The sequence below is a fragment of the Festucalex cinctus genome, chromosome 5, assembly GCF_051991245.1.
Source record: "Festucalex cinctus isolate MCC-2025b chromosome 5, RoL_Fcin_1.0, whole genome shotgun sequence".
Lineage (NCBI taxonomy): Eukaryota > Metazoa > Chordata > Actinopteri > Syngnathiformes > Syngnathidae > Festucalex > Festucalex cinctus.
Window position 1 is genome coordinate 7,677,658 of NC_135415.1, and position 26,877 is coordinate 7,704,534.

At 44.1% G+C, this 26,877-nt stretch overlaps 4 protein-coding genes across 5 annotated transcripts in view; 3 read left to right on the forward strand and 1 right to left on the reverse strand.

Annotated features, from left to right (window-relative positions):
* The window catches only part of snrnp200 (small nuclear ribonucleoprotein 200 (U5)), an 18,296-nt gene extending 12,796 nt beyond the window's left edge, over positions 1–5,500 (forward strand). The window contains exons 36-45 of the mRNA XM_077521270.1: positions 443–551; positions 631–820; positions 906–1,070; positions 3,086–3,207; positions 3,298–3,441; positions 3,508–3,684; positions 3,761–3,921; positions 4,033–4,114; positions 4,840–4,932; positions 5,021–5,500. Coding sequence (XP_077377396.1) covers positions 443–551; positions 631–820; positions 906–1,070; positions 3,086–3,207; positions 3,298–3,441; positions 3,508–3,684; positions 3,761–3,921; positions 4,033–4,114; positions 4,840–4,932; positions 5,021–5,170 — 1,393 coding nt within the window. The 3' untranslated portion in view covers positions 5,171–5,500. The remainder of the gene's footprint in view (positions 1–442; positions 552–630; positions 821–905; positions 1,071–3,085; positions 3,208–3,297; positions 3,442–3,507; positions 3,685–3,760; positions 3,922–4,032; positions 4,115–4,839; positions 4,933–5,020) is intronic.
* On the reverse strand, positions 5,480–15,473 carry ciao1 (cytosolic iron-sulfur assembly component 1). Its single transcript, XM_077521272.1, has 7 exons — positions 15,050–15,473; positions 14,706–14,854; positions 14,524–14,635; positions 6,406–6,494; positions 6,133–6,334; positions 5,995–6,064; positions 5,480–5,903 (listed from the first exon to the last, which is right to left on the reverse strand). Exons 1-7 carry the CDS (start codon positions 15,186–15,188, stop codon positions 5,669–5,671), a joined length of 996 nt encoding a protein of 331 aa, XP_077377398.1. The 5' UTR covers positions 15,189–15,473; the 3' UTR covers positions 5,480–5,668.
* A 516-nt stretch (positions 15,474–15,989) lies between these two features.
* Positions 15,990–20,118, forward strand: tmem127 (transmembrane protein 127). Its single transcript, XM_077522879.1, has 3 exons — positions 15,990–16,697; positions 16,773–16,937; positions 18,934–20,118. Exons 1-3 carry the CDS (start codon positions 16,460–16,462, stop codon positions 19,242–19,244), a joined length of 714 nt encoding a protein of 237 aa, XP_077379005.1. The 5' UTR covers positions 15,990–16,459; the 3' UTR covers positions 19,245–20,118.
* Positions 20,119–23,479: 3,361 nt separating this feature from the next.
* Positions 23,480–26,600, forward strand: gatd3l (glutamine amidotransferase class 1 domain containing 3, like). Of its 2 annotated transcripts, XM_077521923.1 has the most exons (7): positions 23,652–23,945; positions 24,049–24,101; positions 24,168–24,281; positions 24,353–24,484; positions 24,561–24,653; positions 25,945–26,110; positions 26,197–26,600. In XM_077521923.1, the coding sequence occupies exons 1-7, from the start codon at positions 23,835–23,837 to the stop codon at positions 26,329–26,331; spliced, it is 804 nt and encodes a 267-aa protein (XP_077378049.1). In that variant the 5' UTR covers positions 23,652–23,834; the 3' UTR covers positions 26,332–26,600. The 2 variants fall into 2 exon arrangements, with proteins under 2 accessions (XP_077378048.1, XP_077378049.1); XM_077521922.1 differs by having other exon boundaries at positions 23,480–23,945; positions 25,945–26,600.
* Positions 26,601–26,877: the final 277 nt, after the last annotated feature.

The following is a 26,877-nucleotide window of genomic DNA, read 5'->3' on the forward strand; positions in this document are numbered from 1 at the left end:
TGCAGGCTTTTATATTTATTAATCTCAATCAAATGCAAATATTTGTTGTTTTACAATTTCATTTGACTTCAGTTGACAAGCATATACAAACAAAATTCAATATACAAAACCCATCAGATCATTGCCATTTTAAGTGCAATTATATATTGTTATAAATTATATACAGGGCAGTTAGCCGAACACTGCTTGCTCCATCATGCGCTCGTCGATTTTTAATCGTGATAACAATTTTAATTATGTTAACCTGATTGTCAGCAACATTTAGAATTTGAAAGCGCTATATAAATAAAGATGACTTGACTTGACTTGAGATGTGAGCTCTGCTACATCTCTAATCAAACACTTTCTCAGCCAGTAGTCAGCCAAGCACCAGTGGGCGAACGTGCAATTTGTTACAAGTATTTCTTCTTCCATTATGTCACGCTGTCCATCATTTTTACAGCTATGTGGACTATCCCATATACGACGTCCTCCAGATGGTAGGCAAAGCCAACAGACCTATTCTTGATGACGAGGGGCGCTGTGTCATCATGTGTCAGGGCTCCAAAAAGGTATACATTTGTGTTTTTTTAAGACAAGGCAAAATGAATAAGTTGATAACAATTAAAACGCGTTTTTTCATTTTGTTAGGACTTCTTCAAGAAGTTCTTGTACGAGCCCTTACCTGTGGAGTCCCACTTGGACCACTGCCTCCATGACCACTTCAATGCCGAGATTGTCACCAAAACGGTGGAGAACAAGCAAGACGCCGTGGACTACCTGACTTGGACCTTCCTGTACCGTCGCATGACCCAGAACCCCAACTACTACAATCTGCAAGGTGAATGCGCGTTTACCTCGTCCTGAAATAGAAGAACGAGCTGGTGAGCGAGCCCAGACTGACCCTTGTGCTGACCTGGTGGCAGGCATGTCCCATCGCCACCTGTCTGATCACCTGTCGGAGCTGGTGGAACACACGCTGCATGACCTGGAGCAGTCCAAGTGCATCAGCATCGAGGACGAGATGGACGTGGCGCCGCTCAACTTGGGCATGATCGCCGCCTACTACTACATCAACTACACCACCATCGGTTTGTGCCATCTTATTGGAATGCAGTGGAGGCCTGTTTATTGCAAGTCCGAGATAGTGTTAATTTAGTCAACGAAAACTAAACAAAAATATTTTCGTCCATACACATTTTTCACTGGACGAAAACTAGACTAAAACCCTCATTAATAAACAATAACTGGGATGAAATGTGTTTTTGTCGACTAATGAAGACGAGACGAAAATGTACTTCACTTAATAATAACTGGACTAAAATCTATAAACGTTTTACCGTAGTACATGCACAAAAATGAGACGAAAATTATGATTTCGTAAAATTCTGTCCCTGTGATAGTCATGTGACACAAAGTGACACACCCTCTTTCAATCAGCAACTAGCGAGGGCAACATACACAAACACATTGGAGAGACAGGATGTGGAATCGCAGTGAAAGATAAAAAAAAAAAAAAAAAATAATTAAATTAGTTATAACGTAAGATGAATCCAACTAATGCTGGCTAATTTACTACCTCATAGCATAGAGCCATAGTAGCCACTTGATATACTCTTTATTGCGTGTCAAGTTGTTTGTCACCAAAACGACGAGAGAAAATTTGATGTGAAATAATTTTAGATCCCTGTGATTGGCGTGCAACCAGTGGTGTACCCAGCCTACTGCCCATTGCCAGCTGAGATAGGCTCCAGCACCCCCCGCGACCCTTGTGAGGAGTAAGCGGTTCAGAAAATGGATGGATGGATGGTTTTCGATCCAAAATGTTCAACGTTATCTGACAGTAAATTATGAAGGGGTAAAATAATTGTCCTGACTAAAACATTGACAATTTTTGTTGACTAAAACTATCCATCCATTTTCTTGACCGCTTATTCCTCACAAGGGTCGCGGGGGGTGCTGGCGCCTATCTCAGCTGGCTTTGGGCAGTAGGTGGGGGACACCCTGGACTGGTTGCCAGCCAATCGCAGGGCAGTTGACTAAAACTAGACAAATAAAATTTTCTTGGGCTAAAATAAAGACTAAAATGCTAGAAGTCGACTAAAAGTTGACTACATAAAAACAGAACGAGGTTGACTATGATATAAACTAACAAGCATGATTGAAACTGGACTAAAACTGAAACATTTAAAAATGTCTGATAAAATTAACACTAGTCCGTGATATGAAGAGACCATAGATTTTTAAATATAGTTTTAGCCCTCCCACATTTAATCTTATCAAAACAGATTCAAATGGGTGAAAGCACAAATGTGACCTGAGCTCTGCGTAACTGCGACGTCTCAATTGACAGCAAATGACAAAATGGCCACCCCCTAAGATGGTTAAAAGTGGGTGAATTTTGCTGCTGAATTCATATTCCACAAACGCAATATTACCGGTAATCAGAATGTTGTGATATTGTAAAGAAAATAATTGGGTAGTGTCAGGTTTGACATTTATTAAACACAACAAAAAAGGAGAGAAGACACTCAGTTCAAAGCTCGCGAGGAGAAAAACTGACTGATACAATTCACTACTGCGCACTCTGAAAAAATCCCCTCCTCACCCTCTTTTTATTTCCACGCCCCTAGTTACATAGGTGTTCCAACCCTAATAATGCAAATGCAAAACATAGTTGGAACACAGTGTACTTGTTTGTCTATGGGTGTGCATGTGAATGGAAGATTGCTGAGTACATATGTGGTCAAGTTTACAATCATTTCTTAACAGAAAACAGTGGCCTCAGCAGACTGGCTCTAACCATTCTGCTGTGTTAGGTGTTCTGGTTCTTGTGCTTCTTGAGTCGTCTTCTGTTAAGATAACATATAGTTAGGCTATGTGAATATGAGTTTGGAGCATAGCAAAGCATTCTTAATTGCAACCAGAAGCAATTCTTCATTGCAGAAAATGTATGATAACTTATATAGAATTATTCCCACAAGTAGACTTCCCCTTTAAAAATCTGCAGTGTGGGGGCGCAAATGATGAACCGTGAAAAAGTGTTGTTCACTGTCGTGCTTGTTTTCTTGGATTCCAACTGAAGTGTTGTTGTTTTGTTGGGCAGAGCTGTTCAGTATGTCCCTCAACGCAAAGACCAAGATCCGCGGCTTAATCGAGATCATTTCCAACGCTGCAGAGTATAAAAGCATTCCCATCAGGCATCACGAGGATACGCTCCTCCGCCAGGTAAATGCGCCTTGCGAAAACCTGCCAAGCACACTGCGCAAATCTCAACAAGTCTCACAAATTGAAAGCACCTGCTTTTGTCAACTGCAGCTGTCTCAGAAGGTTCCCCACAAATTGAACAACCCCAAGTTCAACGACCCCCACGTGAAGACCAACCTGCTGCTCCAGGCGCACCTCTCCAGGATGCAGCTGAGCGCCGAGCTGCAGTCGGACACCGAGGAGATCCTGAGCAAAGTGCGCATTTCAGTTACTATTTCACGTCGCGGCGGACAGCTTGAGTAACGGCTTTGTGCTCGTCAGGCCGTGCGCTTGATCCAGGCCTGCGTGGATGTGCTGTCCAGTAACGGCTGGCTGAGTCCCGCCCTGGCGGCTATGGAGCTGGCCCAGATGGTCACACAGGCAATGTGGTCCAAGGATTCCTACCTCAAACAGCTGCCTTTCTTCACCTCGGAGCACATCAAGCGCTGCATGGACAAGGTGAACGCTTCCGTCGTGTAAGACAATTTACAAGTGCTACGAGCTTTCGAGTAACGAGCCGTCTCGAACGAATTAGGGTGTGGAGAGCATCTTCGACATCATGGAGATGGAGGATGACGACAGAAGTGCTCTGCTGCAGCTCTCCGACGCTCAGATGGCCGACGTGGCTCGCTTCTGTAACCGCTATCCCAACATCGAGCTGTCCTACGAGGTGGCCGACAAGGACAACATCAAGAGGTTCGAGCTCGCTCGCGCATGATCACATTTCATGATGAACTTGGTTTTCAGCAAGGATTTTATTGATGCATTGGATTGCTGACAGAACTTTTTTTTCCCTTGTATTCCCAGTGGCAGTCCAGTTCTGGTTCAGGTTCATTTGGAGCGAGAGGAGGAGGTCACCGGGCCTGTCATTGCACCGATGTTCCCTCAGGTATTTAAAATGCTGATGTTGGAAAAATGTATAGGTAACTCTTTTACTGCCAAAAACGTTTAATGACGTATGCTAAAATCCCAATGAATGCCGCCATAAACGTTAATTGACGTTTACTACGTTTTTTTTCCTCAATGGGCAGTGCAACGTCTTGTGCGGCCCTGCTTTGTCAATGGGTTTGTGAAATATTAGAAAAACAAAAAACACCCACTCTCTATGGCCAGCAGATGGCAGCATTGTATCTCTTTTCAATGGGCTCCTGGTGTATGAAATTACAATGAAACATGATGGATCTGATGAAATAGAACTTTACAGGACGACGTGAATGATCAAAGCGTATGTCACATTAAATCTAATTCACAAAGTCACTAAACAAAAAATATTAGTGTCAAGTCACTCGTGCAGAAAATGTGTCTTTTCACAAAAAGCTTGTTTTCTCATTCTTTTTTCCTATTTTCGCTTATGTCACTTAAATTACCTATTTCTAAATGGTGATTAATAAAGAACGGAATAAGGTAGTAACATACTTTTTTTTTTCTAATGAAAGAATGTAATCCAATCTTTCATATGGTATCTACCATATTTGTAGCACACAATATTCTGTTTGCCTTGAAAGATGAGTGAAAATGCTTGAAATCATCTGGCACTGTCAGGAATGTTTTTTGATAACGTTTGACAGTAAGAGTTCATTTATTTCTAATCTAATAATAAATACAATTCCCCAGAATCGCGAAGAGGGCTGGTGGGTTGTGATCGGAGACCCCAAGTCCAACAGCCTCATCTCTATCAAGCGATTGACTCTTCAACAGAAAGCAAAGGTCAGTTGGCAGCCCTCTGCATGTAGATATTCTGTAGGAAGGCTGTGGTAACTCTTGCGGTTAAATCAACGTTCATACCTTCCGACAGGTCAAACTGGACTTTGTTGCACCGGCGATGGGCGTTCACAACTACACGCTGTACTTCATGAGCGACGCCTACATGGGTTGCGACCAGGAGTACAAGTTCAGCACGGACGTGAAAGAGGCTGACAGTGATGCAGACAGCGACTCCGACTAATTTGAGAAGCAGCGCAAAAGATGTCTGCTTTTCCTGTACATACGTCATCCAATTTATTTACTCTCAACTCAAGTCATTGTTTTTTTGACTTTTTATTTACAATTGTTGGTTGTGTTCAGGTCAGCTTTGTGATGTACACTGATCCAGAAAAAAAGTGAATATTTAGTTTAGTAATGCAGAATCATTCAAAGTTCATATTTCTTGTAGGCACTTTTTTGTTGCCCCACAACATTGAAGTTCATCTTGCCACAATAAGTTGGTACAGTTCATGTGTTTTTAAAAAGTTGAGTTTTGCAATAAAAAGAAGTCTTGTGATCATATATAAACATACATTTGGAATTTATTGTGAGTCATCAGATGAAGTCAACGTTTTTTGTTGTTTGTTTTAAACCATAACTACCGGTACATTTATGATGAAGATGAATGAGAAATTCGAGCACACGTTTGTGACCCGACTTTGGGTCAACCAAGAGATCTGTACACTCGCGTTGACCAGGCTCAGTCCTGCTCTTGGAACCTCCAGATGGCGATGTCGCCGCTGTCGCTACAAGAAGCCAGCAGTCCTGCTTCTTTTGGATTCCACGCCACACCGTTGACATCCTGGCTGTGCGCTTTGGGCATGTGCGCAGCCAGCGAGAACAGCGGCTCTTCAGGGTCAGGCGACACCTCCTCCTTAAAAACTCGGACCGCGTCATCACCGCTGGCAGTTGCCAGGGCGCCCGTCAGGTGACACCTGAGGGGAACATGAGGTGTTCGGGAAATTAAGACGAACATTGTGGTGGATACTCCTTGACATTTAAAAATAAATAAACGGCCAGTATTACCAGTCAACGTCATACACGGTGCGTCCATGGTAGCCAGAGAGCGTGCAAACGCACTTCCATGAGATGTCACCTGATCACAGCACTAAGGTCATGACTGCGACAAGAATACTTCTTTTCATTTTGCAAAAGTCAACTCACCTTGACCGCTTATGCTGCTATACTCCTTCCAAATCTTGACGGTGCGATCGTCACTGCACGACGCCAGCCTCTCGCCGGTGGCGTTGAAGGACAGATTCCACACGGTGGACGTGTGGCCCTGCAGCGTGGCCTGACACTCCCAGTCGTCATCCACCTCCCTGTAAATACAGATGTTGTTGTCGTAGCTCGCTGAGGCCAGTAGCTAAATTGGACATAAAAGAAAACGTCAGTAAAAGGCATGGAAGAAGAAATCAGTCAACTGCTAGGACTCACTTCCTGCGTCGGGTGCCATGCAACATGTTTGACATCTTGCGTGTGGGAGTTCAGGACTGTGGCACACTCGTAATCGTCCTCCTCATCCACTGTAACAGAAAAGATGGAAGATTGTCAGTTGTGCCGCCTAGTGTTCAGAATGTAGCATTACATAACTAAAATGCCTTGCGCTACAGGCTACAAACAGGAATCCCATACGTTAGGTGTTACTGCTGTTATTTACCATTTTCTATACATTTTGTTTACAAATTATTTTGTGCTTAAATAAATGTAGAAAAGTTTGTATGTGATTTCTCTATATTATAGATTTCCTCGTATTATGGATGTGACTGGATCATAACCCTCATGATAGACAGGATCACACTGTAACTGTAGGGGAGGAATGCTAATGGTTTACTGGTTCAGGTGAGCGAGCTGTCTTCACACCGGGGTGTTGGCCAAACACCACTTGAGGCCGACTCAGAGCAAGGTTCCAAATAAGGCTCCACACAAGGGTTGACTTTCTTTGATTTACTTCCAATTAAATGATTCGATTCAGTTGAATGGGTACAATATTGCTTACATCTTCATATATATGTTTCTGTCTCTATGGGTGTATGTGCGCAGTGTGAGAGAGTATGTGTGTGTGTGTGAGAGTATGTGTGTGGGTGTGGTTTCCTAAAGAAAGACATAAAATAATCCAATACGTAAATGTATAAACGTTGGTTAAGGCATTCACACTAACAAAGCAAATTAAATTAGCGCAGTTAAGCTCGCGACATTTAGAACATGACTTCCGGTATGCGCTCTTATTGTGAAACAAATGGTAACACTTCCGGTCTCGGGCTTAGCAGCGTAACATCAACTCACGAACGCCACGTGGCAAGGCGCGGATGAGGAAACGCCGCCCGCACTCGTAACAAGCATCTTAGAAAACAAGCTATGGTTAATTCTAGCAAGAAGTTCATGGACAAGAAACAAGAACAAGACCCACCAGTCATCGACGCACACCACTGGACCAACTCACGACACGGCACACACGCGAGCGCCAGACTTCCTGCTATCGCTGCTGGCGAAGACTGACTGCGGTAAACGTCCACACGCACGAGCGCGAGGACAAGCCACGTCACGTGAACTTACCCTCCAATGAATAGAGACGACAAATTATGCAAATTAGTATTGGTGTACGTTACGAGGTTAACAACATTGAACATATCAGACCCAAGGAATAGATTACATTGTAGCCTTTTCTACAGCCGCCCCCAAATGTATGTAATACATTTGCACATCAATAAAAGGCTCAAAGTCTATGGTGGAACAGCAGCAGTAGCGTTGTCTTCTTCATTCTCTGCAGGAAGCATAGGGAGGACCACCAGCCTAGCAACAGGCCGGGTATAAACCCTTCCTTTCACTTTCACGTCGGCGGACCGGATACGTCCGTCAGGACTTGGATGAGTCGTAGTTACAGTCCCAATGGGCCACAAGGCTCGGGGAAGTTGAGGATCGGCAATCATCACCACACAGTCCTGAGTGAGGTCCGTTGATGTGGCCTGCCACTTCTGACGAGTCTGAAGACTTGGCACGTAGAGCTTGATGAAACGAGCCCAGAAGTGATCAGCTAGGACTTGTGTATGCTTCCAGCGGCGGCGGCTGAGAAGCTCGGTTTCTGGATAGACGACCTGAGGTAGTGAGCCATCAGGCCGCCCCATCAGGAGAACATTGGGCGTCACTGGATCTGGGTCGCGGGCATCAGAAGAAACATAGCCAAGAGGCTTACTGTTAAGAATATTCTCCACCTCGATCAGCACTGTGTGGAGAACTTCTTCGGCAACAGGTTGTGCACCAACTGTGGCAGAGAGGGCAACTTTGACTGAGCGTATCTCGCGCTCCCACACTCCTCCAAAGTGGGGCGAAGCTGGGGGGTTGAATCGGAAGGCAATTTTTTGAGGTGCAAGGTGCTCTTGTCATGCAGGTGAGATTTCAGCGAAAGCCTTCTGTAGTTCCTTTTCTCCTCCCTTGAAATTCGTCCCTTGGTCAGACAACAGTTCTGCGGGTGTCCCCCGGCGAGCACTGAACCTACGAAGGGCCATCAGAAAGGAGTCTGTGTCCATGGCAGTCAGCAGGTCCAAGTGGACTGCTCGGGTGGTGAGGCATTTGAAGATGATTCCCCATCTTTTTCCTCGACGGCGGCCCACCTTGACTTCAAAAGGTCCAAAGCAATCCATCCCTGTCGAATAGAAAGCAGGTCTGAATAAACGAAGCCGAGCTACTGGGAGGTCTGCCATTCGTGGGACAACTGGCCTCGCTCTCAATCGTCGGCAATCAAAGCAACTATGCTGGTGGCGCCGGACCGCTTCACGCCCACGAAGAACCCAGAAAGAGCGTCGCAGCTCAGCAAACACCCGTTCAGGGCCTGGGTGGTGAAGTCGGTTGTCGAAGTCCTGGATCAGTAGTTTGGTCACTCTATGGTGCGGGTCGAGGACAACTGGGTGAAGGGTTCCAGGTTCCAAATCCTCTGCTCGACGTAGTCTTCCTCCGACTCGGATGAGATCTCCATCATCATCTAGCTCAGGCGATAGCGTGATAAGTCGACTGTTTCTCGGGACCACCCTGCCCCCTTTCAGTAAGCTGTACTCTTGGGGGAAACTCTCCATTTGAGCTCTCCGGAGAAGCACCTTCTCAGCCTGGCGGTATTCTTCTGCAGCAGGAGGACCATCGGAGCCGGCCGCCCCGTGCAGTTCCTGCGTTGTTGCCTCCAACAGATCCTTCCAAGAGCTGAACTGCTCTAAATCCAAGGTGTGCTGACATGAGGTCACTGTGGTGACTCCACAGAAGACCGACTTACGTAGCTCGGAGGTGTCTGGCACTTGGTCAAGAGAAGGATCTTCTGGCCAGGTATCGGGACTCTGGAGGAGAAAGGAGGGGCCTTGACTCCAGCGATTGGGCTCCACCAGCTCTCTCAAATATTTGCCTCCGGTCACATCATCCGCGGGGTTCCTTGCTGAATCGACATATCTCCAGACATGCCCACTGGTCAGCTCCTGAATTTCTGCCACGCGGGTGCCGACGAAGACCTTGAATCGGCATGTTTCGGACTTCAGCCAGGTCAGGACAGTTGTGGAATCGGACCACAGAATTATCTGTTTGATGTCAATAGTAAGTTCTCTCTTTAGCATCTGTACTAGCTGGGCCCCAGTGAGGGCTGCACAAAGTTCCAGACGTGGCATTGAATGAGATCGCTTGGGCGCCACTCTGGAGCGAGCCATCAGGAATGACAAATGCACCTGGCCATACTTATCAGTGGACCGGAGGTACGCCACCGAACCGTAAGCTTCTTCAGAGGAGTCGCAGAAAACATGCATTTCTTGGTTAAGACCACAGGGATCCACATCCTTGGGCAAGTATGGTCGAGGCAGGGTAACTTGTGGCAGGATTTGTAATTCTTCCTCCCAGACTTTCCACTTCTGCAGGAGCCCCTGCGGCAGAAGTGGATCATCCCATCCACGGTGCTTGTCCCAGAGGTGCCGGACGAGGACCTTAGCCCGGGTTGTGTAGGGTAAGATGAATCCCAAAGGATCATACTGACTGGCCAAGACTTTATAAATGTTGCGCATTGTTGGAATGCCATACTCCACTGGACGATGCTTGTAACCAAGTACATCAGTGTGGAAGAGCCATCTTAGCCCTAGAGTGGACTCAGGAGCATCTGTCTTGTGCTGTGCTAGCCATAGCTCCACGCTAGCTGAGCGACTTTCTTCTGGGAGGTGACTTATGACTTCGGGTTCATTGCTGGCCCACTGACGCAGCTCAAAACCAGCTGAAGCTAGGACGGCTCGTAACTTGTCTACCAGTTGCTTCCCCTCTGCAATGGTCGGGATACTTTGGAGACAGTTGTCCACATAGAAATTCCTTTCAATGGAGAGCCTCACATCCTCCTCTGGCTGGCTGTTATCGTAGACGTGTCGCTGTAAGGCGAATGTGGCACAACAGGGGCTGCATGTTGTTCCAAATGGTAACACCTGCCACTCGTACACCGCAGGTGGCTCCCCTTGACTGAAATCCCGCCAGACAAACCTGAGGAGGGCGCGATCTTCTGGGAGGAGTCGGACCTGGTGAAACATGCCTCTGATGTCACCGCTGATGGCTACTGCATGCTCACGGAAGCGCAGAAGAACGCCGAGAAGTGACGCTCTGAGTGTCGGCCCAGGAAGCAGGTAATCATTTAGGCTGTGACCTTGATACTGGTGGGAACAGTTGAAAACCAGTCTGTTTTTTCCATTGTGGCGCACCATATGATGGGGGATGTACCATGCTTCCTGTCCTCCATCATCTGGGATTTCAGAGCTACACTTGATGACTGAGCCAGCCCTGATCAGTTTCTCCATCTCCTCTTTGTAGGCAGCAGCTTGGACCGAGTCCTTGGCCAGCCGTCGTTCCACACTCCGCAAGATGGGCATAACAGACTCTTTGGTAGAGTGAAGAAGTGGCATGGTTTTCTGGCGAGCAGCGGCGTGGCATATCTGAGTACGCCGTCAACATTTACTCTTGTAGTCTTGTTCTCAAGCATAGTAATGGCCTCATGGTCTTGCTTTGAGCGAGTAACCAGTTTCTCACTTCTGAGGGGGATCGTATCGACCTGCCATAGTCTCTCAACGTGCCTCACCATTCTTTCGCCGAAGGGGCTAGTGTCATCAATAAGCACTGCTGTGGTTGTGCAAGGTGGCAGACTGCACCTGCTGGGCCCTGTAACGTCCAGCCCAGTCTAGTGCAGACAGCTGCAGGTCCTCCTGGAGGTCCCAACCTGACGGGTTCAGTGGGGGTGATGAGGTGAGGATGATCACTCCCAATGAGAAGTAGAGGTGTCACATCGGTGATGTTTGGTAAGGGAAGGCCAATCAGATGCTTATATTTCTTCCTGAGCTGCTGCATCGGGTAGTTGTGACTAGCTAGTCCGATATGGGCTGAGGTGAAGGCAGCCGTGATCTTGAACCTCTTCTCTGTTTTAGCAGGGGAGGAAATGGAGAATGAGACTGATGCACCTCGTAGCACCTGGACCTCTTGTCGGATAGTACGAAGCGGGATGTCTTCTGGAGTCCCTTGTACGCCCAACTTCTCTGCGGCCTCTGGCAACAACATGGTTCTCTCAGAACCGTCATCCAATATAGCATAGGTGCTCAGTGTACGATCAGCATAATGAAGGTAGACTTTGACGACTTTCAAGAGTACTCTGCTGCCTTCTGTGGGTCGGTCTAGGTACAGCACCTCAGTTGTAGCCCTCGTAGTGTGGCTCTCTCCCATTATGGGTGTGGCTGGTACCTTGGCTGACCTCATGTTGACTTCGTGCAGGACCTGGAGGTGGCTACCTTGGCAGAGGTTACAGGTCTTCTTCAAGTTGCACTGGGCTGCTTGATGAGACCGTCTCCTGTTGGTCTTAATCCATTCTGTCAACCGATCTTTGGTGAGCTTGGAAACGGCGGTGCACTTGCTAAGATAATGAGTCTCATTGTTGCAGAATGGACAGAATGGCTTGGTTCCTCTCACCTTCGTGGCATTGGCTAGTGCTTCAGTTTCTGACTTAGTGCTTGCATCCTCCCTCCCATGGAGGACGGTAACGGGGCGACTGCTCTGTCGACCATCTTGTTTAGGGGCTGACTTCCCCTTAGCTTCTCTCAATGCCAACTGTCCTTCAGTGTCCTGACACCATGCCTCGTGTTTCAGCCACTCTGCCAAGTCGGGTAAGGTGTGTAGTTGGATGCCTCGGTAGAACATGCAGCGTCGAAATTCAGCTCTTTGCTCTGGTGGTAACTTGCTTAACAAGCGGGCGACGTGAGAACCACACTGTAGCTCGGCCTCTCCTTCAAGGCCCAGTGTTCTTAACATTCCCACCAACGACTGTACTACGAGTGCAAACTTCTCAAATGCAGCAATATCTCCTCTCTTGACATCAGGAGCATCCATCACGGTAGAAATCCGCCTCAATGCTATCTGATGGGGCTGACCAAACTTGTCATTCAGGGCTGCCATTGTATCGGAGAAAGGCGTTGGTGAGCTGAGGTACGCATCTGCAATCAACTGAGCCTCTTCTAGTTGCAGGTGATCGACCAACACTTGATACTTAAAACGTTCAGTGGCGTCTGAGGTTCTCCAATGACAGCTTCAGACGTGCAAACTCCCTTGGATCACGGCGGGTGAAGTTGCCTATGGTCGGGCGTGGTCCATAGTAATTAGACGCTACCATGCTGCCTGGGATCAGTCCAGAAGGTGGCAGCAGCTGCCACCATCCTTGGCCTGGCAGGAGGCGGCTGGGGACCATCTCCTGGCTCACTCTTGTAACCGGAAATTACCGGATATTTGGACTCAGGCGGGGGCGACCAGTGATGGTGGTCATGAGCAGTGGCCCACTGTCTTGTAAGAGGAGCGGCACTCTATGCGGTTGGCTGCCTATATGTACGGCTTCCAACAGGCGGTGAAAGACGGGTTGAGATATCCTCTTCTTTAACATGTGGATGTGCAGCTGCTCTCTGAACACTGTTACTTGGTGGTGGTGGTGGTGGAAGGTCAGCCAGTGCCATCTCGTCCATCGCTGAACTCGACCACACAGGTGGAGTAGGCCAGTCATCTTCTTCGGGGCCGTCAGCCGCAGCCAATGGTGGGGACTGTACAATCTCTGGTCTGCAGACAGGAGAAGATCGGCTTGTAAAGTTCTGAAAAGCATCTACTAGTTGCTTCATATCGGCCCGCAGAGCTCTCATGTCTATGAGTTCTGACGCCAAGTGCCGCTGTGTCTCTTGTAGGAGGTGTCTCTCATGACGGATGTCCTCCAATTCAGATCTTATGTCCTCTTGTGGGTGACGGGGCTGCATCGCATGAAGTGGAGTAGAGTGAACAGGGGACATCTTCCGTTCTGGTGTCAGCAGGGAGACAAGCAGATCCTCTTGGGGGTGCTGCTCCTTGCCATAGCACCTGTCCGTCTCTTGAGGGATTAGTGTTCTGCCGCTGCATGTGGCTTGGTCGGGAAAAATCATACGCTGAGGTGAGGGGGGTCATCCTGGCCCGATCCTCCAGGTGAGGGACCTCTTCGTCCTCTCTGTACCTCCATATGCTGCGGTCCTGAAAATCCACTTCATAATCCTCATAGCGGGCAGGGGGACGAATCTGTCGTCGGGGACGTGCATCATAATCTTCATGCTCTGAGTCTTGATCCATCTTGATGTAAACACAGCTGATCCGGCTCGAAGGACCTTCAATGTAGGGGAGGAATGCTAATGGTTTACTGGTTCAGGTGAGCGAGCTGTCTTCACACCCAAACACCACTTGAGGCCGACTCAGAGCAAGGTTCCAAATAAGGCTCCACACAAGGGTTGACTTTCTTTGATTTACTTCCAATTAAATGATTCAATTCAGTTGAATGGGTACAATATTTCTTACATCTTCATATATGTTTCTGTCTCTATGGGTGTATGTGCGCAGTGTGAGAGAGTATGTGTGTGTGTGTGTGTGTGTGTGTGTGTGTGTGAGAGTATGTGTGGTTTCCTAAAGAAAGACAGAAAATAATCCAATACGTAAATGTATAAACGATGGTTAAGGCATTCACACTAACAAAGCAAATTAAATTAGCGCAGTTAAGCTCGCGACATTTAGAACATGACTTCCGGTATGCGCTCTTATTGTGAAACAAATGGTAACACTTCCGGTCTCGGGCTTAGCAGCGTAACATCAACTCACGAACGCCACGTGGCAACGCGCGGATGAGGAAACGCCGCCCGCACTCGTAACAAATATCTTAGAAAACAAGCTATGGTTAATTCTAGCAAGAAGTTCACGGACAAGAAACAAGAACAAGACCCGCCAGTTATCGACGCACACCACTGGACCAACTCACGACACGGCACACACGCGAGCGCCAGACTTCCTACTATCGCTGCTGGCGAAGACTGACTGCGGTAAACGTCCACACGCACGAGCGCGAGGACAAGCCATGTCACGTGAACTTACCCTCCAATGAATAGAGACGACAAATTATGCAAATTAGTATTGGTGTACGTTACGAGGTTAACAACATTGAACATATCAGACCCAAGGAATAGATTACATTGTAGCCTTTTCTACAGTAACCCAAACGTGACATTTAGCACACACCTTCCCAAACCCAAACACTTTTGTCCCGACTGCACGTCGCCAGCAAGTTCCCTGAAGAGGCCCAGGCCACACATTTTACCTCGTTCTCATGCCCCTCCAACACGGTCAAGCTCTAAAAAGACAGGAAGACCCTTTGTCATTTCATACAAACACTTCCAACAGTTGCAAAGATTCAAACAAACCTCAAATTCATCATTCTTCTTTTTCCAGATGCACGTTGTGGCATCAAAGCTAGCAGAGGCCAGATAATTTCCACAGGGAGACCATGCCACCTTTCTCACGGTGCGCTGGTGGCCGTCCTCGAGCACGCCCTTGCACACCCACGAGTCACCTGCGAACACAATATTGGAGTATGCGTCAAATAAAGAACAGTACACAAATATGAAGAACAGAAGATGGCAGACTATTGAGCTATACTAATATTCACTCACTTTGATATGCTTGTTGTTTTTGTTTACATTTTTTACAGTCCATAAGTCAAGAAAAGGGGAGAGGGGTTGCAAAAAAAACACAAAAAAACCCTCACCTTCTCGTCCCCAGATCCGGATGGCCTTGTCGCCCCCACACGAGGCCAGCAGAGTCCCGTTTGGATTCCAGCCAACGAACCAGCACCGAGAGTCCGGGTGCGCGTCCAGTCTCTGAACCAGAGTCAAATTCTCCTTCATGGCTTAAAAGTCAGCTCCGATGTTTGAATATTCACTTCCTGACGTCTAATGTGACAGTTAACCCACGCGGGACTTTCCGATATAAAGACAGTACGCCGCTGCGAACTAATGAGCCTTTCAAATGTTGGTCTTGTTTCAGGAACGGAATGTTAATAGCAATTAGTAAATCATATGGTAATTTCGGATTTATATAGTCGAAGAAAGTGCGAAAGTTCAAAAGCTAACCTACTACGGAAGCGGCGCCATGTTTGTTATCTTGTTTTACGCAAGGCATTATGGGAGTAATGGGACACAAAATACGGATATTTTCAAATATATAATTTGATAAAACTGCACACAGTGTGCCAAATTATGTCGAAACAAAAAATAAACAAAAATATAACGAACATAATTACGAAAAAAGCAGTAAATATAGTTGATAAGTACACAACGTTTACATTTTAATGATACAAAATTCTGTTCGACGTCATTTTAAGGAATCACATACGTTCCTGGTTAAGGAAAGTCGGAGCTTCTATGACTTTACAAATGTGACATGTTTAGATTTTATTCAAACAATGCAATGAAATAAAATCAAAATCAGATATGCAAAGTACACATCCATAGCCAGAGAATAATAGTTCCATTTGAAATGAAAATGTGATGTTATTCTTTTATATCATCATAAAGAAAATTCTGATATATGTGTGAATTATGAATTATTGCCAGATTTAAAAAAAAAAAAAAAAAAAAAAAAAAAATAGTCCAAAGAGTTTTATCATTTATCAATAGGGGTCAGCGCTGAAGTCTATGTCCCTAAAAGCGTGTTGAAGCAGTGGCGAAGAAGAATGTCTTAAACAAGGAAGTCAATAAATCTACAGGAAGCCGCTGTCGGCTGCCTTTTGTTTTGTTTGTTCTTTGGTTTCTTTTTCATCGCAGTCGTTATCTTTTATACTAGGACAGTTATTCGGATTAACTGAAACATCTGTGGTCAGTTTCCTTTAGTACATTTATTTCGTTTTTGTCTAATTGTCGACGATATTTGACATTAGCTTTGTGCTAGCTGTAGACGCTAAATAGAGCTAAGAGGCCTGAAGTGAAGGCCATCTGTTCATCATTTGTCGGCTATCCATTCTCCCTATAAACCGAAATAGTTGGGACCCATTTGGGACCGCTGTGATCGAAACATTCGTTTGCTGTTCAACCGCTACTCGGTATCGCTCAAGGTGCTCTGAGGAGCGGAGTCGTTAGGACAAAGTGCAAACCGACCAATTTCCAAGGACCAGACGAGCATGTATGCCCCGCCGGGTTCGACCGTTCTTGGAGGGCGGAGAAGGAGGGGAGGCACCTCTTTGCCGAAGCAACCAGAGCGGAGCCTGGTCTCGGCTTTGCCCGGAGCCCTTTCCATAACCGCCCTGTGCACGGCTCTGGCAGAACCAGCCTGGCTGCGGATTCATGGAGGCATCTGCCCCAGACAAGAGCTCGGGGTAGCAGATGTCTTAGGCTACATGGACCCCAAACTCATGGACGGTGAGGACTTGGACCTGACGTCTACACTCACCTAGGAGACACTAATATTTATGTAACAATAATTTGTTCTTTCAGATTACTGCATGAACCCGCAGACCATCTTGCTGCTCAGAGTGATCGCAGCCTTCTGCTTCCTGGGCATCTTTTGCAGCCTGACTGCATTCCTGCTGGATGTGTTTGGACCTAAATACCCTGCCCTTAAGATCACACGGAGATATGCTTTTGCACACATCCTCACAGGTCAGCCTTCCTGTCACTGCTTTCGGTGATGTCATCATACACAAATTCGGACTTCGATACAATACCTGCTTAAAATATATCGGAGCAATTATATATCTTGAGTAATTCTACCAATACTTGATAATGCCATTGCATGTTGCAATTTTGATAAAAGTGTTTTATTCATGTCGTCAAATATTGTTTAAAAACACAAAACCTTTATTGACCATGGGATAAAATGCACTCAAATATAATATTTCATAGTACACATAGTAGACACGCTTAATAATCTTATTCCAGTTGTCTCAGAAGGTTGCTTTTGTTGTGCGTGCCTTGGCCTCCAGGGGTCAATGTGTTGCATGCATGCTGATACGTTTGATGAAAAGACAACTTTGTGACAAAGCTGCAGTAATATATCTTATTTTTCGCAGTCAATGAAGAATGTACAGTCCACTCCAAAAGTATTGGAACAGACATTGTTAAATCAACTTAACGTGAATATGATTGACTTAACCAGACTCTTGCATTCTTCATTTGAAATGCTTTTCCAGGCCTTTACTGTGGCCTTTTTCACTTCTTGTTTGTTAATGATGGTCTCTCCCTTCAGTCTCGTCTTGTTCAATATGTGTATCATAAAATGTATATATAAAAAAAAAACAAAAAAAAAACAAGTTAAGTTTATTTTCAGAGTGTTACAAAACGCAATTGGCACTGATTTGATGGCATTGCCCACATAATAAATAACCTAGGGGTGTCAAAATTAGTGTGTTAATTTTAAGTTAATTTAAAGATCCTTTAACGGCACAATTTTTTTTAACGCATGATCAATGATTGCCCCTTACTTGGAAAGGGTGTATTGGGGGAATACCAGTTGGGTCCACGACAAAATTTAGCAGTAATAAATGTAATAATAATGCATATATCTGTGGAGACTGGGGTCAAGTTGCATTTTACAATTTTAAAAATGTGCAGAAATTTCGCAAGTTACTTCATGTTAAGGATTAGATAGCTCTTAATATGAAAAGAAAAATGCGCCGATCTGTCACCAAAGTTTTACAAATGCAATTATGCCATCTAGTGGCAAAAATGACCACAAGACAAATCAATAATACTTTTTTTTTTTTTTACAGTACACCACAACCTATTATTTTTAACTCAATGTTATGAATTATAAATTACTGTATCAATGACTAAAAGATGCAGCCATATTTGTTAGTTTAACATTTTTTTCCACTTTTATGTTAATAGTATGAAAACTTAGAGCAGATATAAAATTTGTGAGTTAACTATTGAAGCCATGTGATTAATTACAATTAAAATTTTTAATCGCCTGACACCCCTAATATAAACAAATGTATATAATAACATATATCCACATAAACAAGTCTATCTGTATGTATATTTTTATATTAATTTGCAACAATTTGAGCGCTTGCTTTTTTTTTTTTTCTTTTTTTTTTTTCTTTTTTCTTTTTGGATTGGCTGACCCAGTTTCGGGTGCCCCAAAAAGAAAATTGTGATCGGAACATTCCCTGCATTTACTCCCTATTTGGTCACTGTCAGTCTTTTAAAGGGGAAGTCAACCAAAAAAAAAAAAAAAAAAAACATCTTTACAAGAATATGCTCTATGCAGCCCCATTAGTCTAAACACGATACCCTGATTAATATTGCGTTTGTCGAATACGAATAAAGCAGTAAAGTCCAACTGTTTCCATCCATATCAGCAGGCGGCCATTTTGACATTTGCCGTCAACTGAAAATGACATCACAGTTGCTCAGGGAACACCCAATCACGGTTTGCCTGTTTTCTGTGCCATGTGACATTTGCCAAGCTGCGCCATGATTGGTCATTTACCTGATTTCTGAGCAACTATGATGTCACTTTCATTCGACCACAAGTAGCATGATGTGTTATTGTGTTACTTTTCCCGCATTGGTGCAAGCCTACTTCCTGGAAATGATTTGTTTTGAAGTGTCTCATTTCCCTAACACCATTCGACGTGTTCCTTCCTCCCAGTGCTGCAGTGTGCCACCGTCATCGGCTTCTGCTACTGGGCCTCGGAGCTCATCCTGTCGTTGCAGCAACAACACAAAAAGAACCACGGCTCCCTCGTCTACGTCACCTTTGCCATCAGCTTCTACCTGGTGGCGGGGGCCGGCGGCGCCTCCATCCTGGCCACGGCCGCCAACCTCCTGCGCCACTACCCCACCGAGGAGGAGGAGCAGGCTTTAGAACTGCTCTCGGAGATGGAGGACAGCAGCGAAACCTTACCCATCGAATACGACATCAGCAACCAGTTTCAGCCTCCGCCCGCGTACACGCCCTGACAGGCGGCGGCGGTGTTCGCTTGAGCAGTCTGATGGAATTATTTGCAAACCCTCTTAATAGTTGAACGCCGTGTGCGCAGCCGCTGCACACACTCGACGACTGACGAGCGCTTGGTTGAGTGCATGAGAGCTAAGAAATGATTCTTACGTTCACTGATGTTGATTTGCATGTAAATGGCTCGTAGGACTCGCTTCTTCATGTAAAGCAGAACGCTAACTCAACATGCCTGATGAAGTCATTGATCGAGCAGCTTGATCAATGCTGATTATTACTATCGAAACTGACTGTGTGACCACTGGTTGATTGGCTCCATGTGGGTTCAGAGCGGAGCTTTGAACTTTTCGTTTTGTTTTGTTTAATGTTACAACATAAATGTATGTGCTTTGGTAGCTGATACAGCAAGAGTACAGAAAAACACGAGGCATTTTCTTTAATTTCTTTTCTATAAAGTAACAAACATCCCTTTATTTATTGATTAGTGGTGTAGCGTTTCCTTCTTTGTCACTGGTTTAGTCTTACGTGGTCACATTCTGTGCTGGAGATAACACAATTTCTTGTGTTGTGGACAAGCTCACAGTTAAAGCTTAAAGAAAGAAGATTCACGTTCAACACAAACCTCACTGCATTAGTTGGTGTTGTCATGTCCTTTCGATACAACTTTATTTGTACCGTGTGAACCAGTAAGTGTTTCATTTCATGTGAGAAATTTTTTTGCGTGCTAATCTTATGGTAGTGTGATTCTCGTTGGTTGTGTGATTTTATGTTTCACACAGTTCCTGATTTTTATTATTGGATTTCGGATTATATGTTCATCATCATTTTGTAAATATTGTTTATACATTAAAAAGAAGAAGTAGTGGAAATACAACAGCACCAGTTGTCCTTTGAGTTATGTCATTCACAAAATAGAAACTATTGCCACATATTGCACATATGGTACATACCGCCAGAACTATTTGGACCCTGGTCACAATTTTGCTTTTATTCACAGCCTAAATTGTTCTTCCTTGCTCATGTTGGTAATGTCACGTGATCAAATCCAGAAAACGGGTGACTTGTGGGCGCTTAGATGTCAATGCCTGTTGACAGTTGGGGGCGATGTTGCATAAAATGTCAGCCTGGTTGGACTGCTGAAAATGGGTGAATTAATCGCAATTCTTATTCCATGAACACAGTATTAAACGCAATACCATGTTTAGACACATTAACACATTATTTTGGGAATATTATCATTATCATCGAGTTGCTATTTGCAAACTGGAGTTTATTATTATTATTATTATTATTTATTATTTATTTATTTATCAAACTGGAAAGTGAAGTCCCAAAATAGACCAATCCAGTCATTCAAACCATAACAATGGGGAGCAATTTGAAATAAATAAATACAAAAATCTGTTAAGAGTTTTATGATTAAAACTGGAATGCTGATTTCAAAATTGCAGTCAAGTTTTTTTTTTCTCCATCTTACCCTCCAGATAACCAAAATTCCACTGATTAGCGTCGTTTACACACTAAAATGAAATTTTTTACACAATAGCCGATGTTTGCACACAGTGAGCAAAACACTTGTCCAGAGTTGCACAATAATAGGCACAGACTCAGCTTCACACCTTTTTTGCTAAACATTCCACACCGTGAATTCCACATACAATAAACGTCTACAGTCACACATTTTCATACCTTAGAGTCAGACACAGATAAGAATTGTGAGGTTACTTCGTGGTTATTGCAAAGCATTGGCTTGTCAATCACCACGCCAATAAACACATTGAATATTCACATCCACTAAGTGTGGAAGCACGCCTGTGCTTATTTGAAAACACTTCATGCAGTCAACGGTAGTAAGAAAAACTACTATTTTGTTCTGATTTTTGTTGTTGAGTGATATATTACTGAGTATGGTAAGAAATACATATTTTCAGTCTGCAATTTGTGTGTTTTGTAGTCCTTTTGCAACAGGTTCCATGTAGAAGGGTCAGAGAAGATAACAGCTTTTTTTCTCTCTCCCATACTCAGTGCAGGTAGATGGAACAACAAAATGTAATTTGAACGCAAATTGTAAGAACTAACACTTCTCTGTGTGATGAAGTTGCAAATGAAAAAAAGAGCCGTGTTTTCAAAATTGTTGGTAAACAGTTGAAAAAAACCTGTATTACGATTGAACACATCTACAGCCCAGTGGCAACTTGTTTGAGTAGTCACAATTGAGACAGTGTGGTGAGAGGTGTGTGCAGCTCCCAATAGGTCATTACTGTCAATATTTGAAAAAGAAAGCTAGCATAGTTAGAATTAAGAGGACTAGTGCTTGCTTTTCTCGTAACCATGCACATTTTGTTGTAAGTTTTATTTTGTTTAAGTTTAGTTTCACAGCTATCAAACCTAAGTCAACAAAAACTGACCTCTGGGAATTTTTTTTTTTTTCCTATAGTAAAGTGCAATTGCACATGCATTACAGTAGGTGGCAGTGGCGCTGTCATTCTATTAGCTGCTCTGCAGAGAAATACTTACAGCAATTTTATAGATAAATGCATTGTTTTAAGTGGGCCGGAACACACCGGTGCGGAGCTCCGGCACGTCTAAAAACTGCCTTTGAGGGTTCAGATGCTTCTCAACGTACAAGCAACGTACTATCAGCGTTCCGGTACACTTCACAATGCATGTTTTGATCCCAAAAATGTTGTTCCGGTGAGCTGCGCTCATCCACAGACTTACATATAGTATCACCATGCGCTCGCGTAATCCAGTCGTCACACAGATCTCTGCCCCACGAGAGAAGCGGGCATACGTCATTCAAGTTGCCCGCTGTCATGCTAGGATGCTAGCCGACCACAACGTGAACAACCATAGCTCTTGAGTTAAGACAATGAAATGAAAAAGCTACCATGCTGTCCTGGCTCAAAGCTTAAAAAAAAAAAAAGACCACGGTCAGACTCTGAGGTGAATTCGCAAGCTGATACAGCACAGATGTAATGAATAACCTGGGCACACTGAAGCAAAAAGTGAAGCCGGCGGCGGCCATCTAGCGTTGCCACAACAACAGTAAGTCGAATATTGTACATTGACTTTTTCGCTGCATATACTCACCCCCCCCCCCCCCCCTCCCCCACATTATTTTCTTCCTCTACAGAGAAAATACCGCATTGTGTCGAATACGGGTGTACCAATAAGTATAAAATAAGTGTGGTCAGAACCAGTTATCAGAACCATCAACAATGAAATGAAAGCAAAGCACACAAGAAAACACAAGAAACAAAAAAATCGCTGTGATATGTGAACCTGATTTCTGCAATTATGTCACCATTCACGATACTGAAATAATACTCTGAATGGCTGATGCAAACAATGAAGTTCGTTCTTTGCTCGTCTCTCATCATCCCATACGGGGATCCTGGCTTAAAACACACAATGAAAAGCCTAAGTGTTTTCGGTGGGGGAAAAAAAAAAAGTATATTTTATAGCAGGGTCACCAATTCTGGCCCCGAGGTCCAGAATCTTGCAGGTTTGAGTTGTTTCTGACTCCCAACAGATCTGATACTAAAGATCAGGATTGTTATCAGGCATGCTGATGAGCTGATTATATGAATCAGGTGTGCTAGTGGGTGGAAACATCTAAAACCTGCAGGACTCTGGACCTCGAGGACCGGAATTTACAGAGTACCGGCACTTTTTTTTTTCCACTTAAAACACTGGATAAATTATACTATTTATAGTTGCAGTGGAGAGTTGTGGGCACATAATATTTTATTCTTCAGTGTAGCAAAAATTATTTGAGAAGCACTGCCCCCAAAATACTCTGAAAGCAATTAGTAGACTTTGACAGCAAATGGCCTTAACAGTGGTCTGATCTGAACCCGGCAGGGGTGAGAGAATATTTTTCAAGGTGAATTCTACAAGAATCATCCTGGCAGGAATCATGTCATGTTTACAGTTATGTTACTGTTCTTGTGTATAAAATTTGTAATTGTTGTGGGGGGTGGGGGGTGTCACTATCTAAATCCTACCTACAGTAACTGTACATTCTGAAGTTGTACTATATCGAGTTTGACACCTCCGACAGACTGAGATATTTCTGTGTTGGCCAGTCTAGACGTCATAGATTCAAGTTTGTAGATGGTGTTACTTGGAGTAAGAGCCTTAGCCTACAACTTAATCATCTTAAAAGGACATACTGTATAACGGAGAAGTAGGAAAATCTGCATTGACCTAAACTTTTTATTAGCGTCAATTGCGGATTTAAATCCTCAGTCTATGGAATATTACCTTAGAGATTGGCTAGTTTACATAAAAGTTAAGACCTAAGTTATTGCATGTCGTATCCAAAGCTGAAAAATGGCACTGTGCCCAATTGACTTAAGTTGATGAGACAAATAAACAAGGTATTAAAAAGGGAGGCTGCACTGCAAGCTGACCGGGCAGGGACAGGTGAAACGGTCATCACTCTTCTCAGGAGATGCAGCTTACGTGGTGACGTCACTCTTTAGACTCAGGCGATATATACACGTTCCTGAGGCAGGAAATTCAATCTTACAAACATCAAAAGGTCTTTGAGACTCATTCGAACTAAGCGGTGCAATCCAGGCTAAATCATGCTAGCAACCAGGGCTCTGCTGTCCAAAAAAACACTGGCTGTTCTCGCTCAACAGCCAGTTGCGTTTGTCCATCAAGGAAGCCATTGGGGGAACGCCAACGTCGCCGTGGTAAGTGACACAAATACAACATGAATCACCATTTCTAATTTTGCCAGATTATTTTTTACACACTTTTGTACAGCGTGCGTACTTTTGACACCGCTGTTCGCAGGTGTTCTCAGGATGCGGCTGGTTGGACGGGACTGACGTCCACGAGGGCGTCTAGTGAGTATCACCGGTTCCGTTTCATTTTTCACCACGTAGAGGTGTAACTCACACGTCTTCCCTCAGCACCATGTACCACCTGAGCCGTAACGGCGCTCGCTTCCAGATGTTTGCTCCCAATCAGCAGCAGACTCATGTGGTAGACCACGTGAAGAAGCAGTCCACCTCTGGGGACAACCGGTACGTCTCAGACAGTCCGGTTTGATTTGGCTTGGTGGTATTATGGTCGTTGGTGTTTGGCTTCTGCACAGGAACATGATGGTGGAGTCCGCCCGCTTCAGTCATAACGAAGGAATGATGCAAATGCAGGATCTGTCCAAGCTGGACGTCGACGCCTTTGACGCTGTCATCTTTCCGGGAGGTCACGGGGTCATCAAGAACCTGTGAGGAGCAGTCATGAGTGAGGACACAGACACAGGAGAGAAGAGATGACGTTTAATGTTGCTTTCTCTTCTTGAGTTCGTCTTTTTTGAAGGATGGCCAAGACTGCAAGCTGCACCAGGATGTGGAAAGAGTGCTCAAAGATTTCCACCGCTTACGGAAACCCATTGGGTGGGTATCACTTAGTTGACTGTAGAGCAGGGGTGTCCAAACTTTTAACTTGTATTTATTAAGTACAACAATAATAATGGCCCCCGGGCCATAATTTGGACGCCCTGCTGTAATGTGTCCATACATATTGTAATGGACCTCTGAATCTATTGCAGAAGAAAACGTAATTAATTTTCCTTCAATTACCCAGATTTTGTTCACATTATATATATTTTTTTTGCCAATTACGAACTAGTGGTTCGCAAGTGATGACAGAAAAGACTCCAAGGTGTTTTTTTCTTTTTTTTTTCTTCTTTTTTAAACTACTATTGTACTAAAAAAAAAAAGACAAAGAAAAAAAACCCTAGCAATTTCAATGTATTTATGTATTTGTACATTATATCAAAGGCTGAACCAAGTTGCTGGTCTTATAGATGTGATGCAAGCTTTATTATTTATTTATTTTATTACACAATACTTAGTGACTTTTTTTTCCTTTTTTAAAAAAATCTGGCACGCAACAAGTACTCCATAAATAAAAAAAACAAGAACAAAAACAAAAAACGAATACTAAAACAAATAAAAACAGCAGTTTCTAAAAATACAACTAAGAAACTTACTCTAAAAAATAATTACAACTAAGTGAATTAAAAACAAAATAAAAGTCAAAATGAAATATATATATATATATATATATATATATATATATATATATATATATATATATATATATATATATATATATATATATATATATATATATATCATATAAATCCCAAACTAATTTATTACTGAAAATTATTATCGGCTTAAAAGCTGTTTTTTTTTTTTTTTATTGCAGCTCAATAGATTGTGCAGTTCTGCCTCATAACGTGTCCTGTAACTGTTTTCTTTGTGACGAAGTCGGTTCAGCCAAACACAACCGGGAGAGACTGCTGACGCCAAATGAAATAAAAGAAGCCTTGTAGCAAGTGAGGTTCAAGTGGAGGATGATGGCTAGATGAACAGGTCAGACACAGCCAGGGTTAGATGAGGAGACACTTGGTGGCCAAGTCTGAGAATTACAGGAGTTAAGAGGGATTTTCAAAGGAGGTATGACCTTTAGTTTTTGTCCCGTACAACATTCCTCATACTATCAATTTATTATCATCTTTAAAATATAATCTGAAAACATGTGCAATATTTGCGATGAGCTAAAAGAGCGCCAGATTTTAAGCTAAACAAGCACTTTAATTCTGATGTCATGAACTTCCATAATCCACATTGGAGCAGGACAAAAGCCCCTCAAGTGCGATTTGTGCTTGTCATGCAGTCTGTCCAGCACGGCTCCCGTGCTGGCATGCCGGGTGCTGCCCAGCCTGGAGGTGACGATGGGCTACGAACGTGATGACAAAAGCCAGTGGGGGAAGTGGCCTCATACAAACATGGTGCAGGCTGTGAAGAGCATGGGTGCGCGTCACAGCGTCCGTGAGCCATACATATCCTTCCGAAAAAAAGTCATCGAATCCAATCTTTCTGTATATTTCGCTGGTTGTTGTTATAATCTTGACCTTCCTTTTTGCACGAAGCCCACGTGGACGAGAAGAACAAAGTTGTCAGCACGCCCTCCTTCATGTGGGAGACGGAACTCCACTATCATTACATATTTGACGGCATTGGAAATATGGTCAAGCATGTCATGCGCATGTCCACTAAGTGATGTGAAAGTGGAAACTCGTACTTTTGTTTACACAATGACTTCAGTATTACAGTAAATTGACTCAAGAAGGACACAAGTTAGACCTGCTACAAAAACACCTGCCTTTAGAAAGATAACTTTCACTTGATTAATTGACTTGTCATACTGTGTTTGCTGCCACTGTCATGTAGCCAAATAAGTAAGCAACTCTTGTATTAGATATCACAGATGTACTGTAGGCTAACAACTGAAGTGTCCAATGGGAGTAAAAGCTTTAGTTCAAGCAGGAACTCTGTTATTGTCATTTTGTGACTGGTGTGTGTGTGATTGATGGTTGCGGTTTAAAGCCCCAATGTGTACTAAGTGTCCACTAGATGTCGCTATAGCATAGAATACAGCCGAAATACATGCATAGGTGGCTCAGACACTTCACAAGCCTACCACCTCGGCAGGTGATGGCGACTTCGCAGCTGGTGTGACGCCCCGGCGAGCGATGCCAAAACACCGAGTGAGCCGGATTTAGCCAGAGCAGCTAACAAGAGCGGCTAGCGGGAGAAGCTAGTAAAA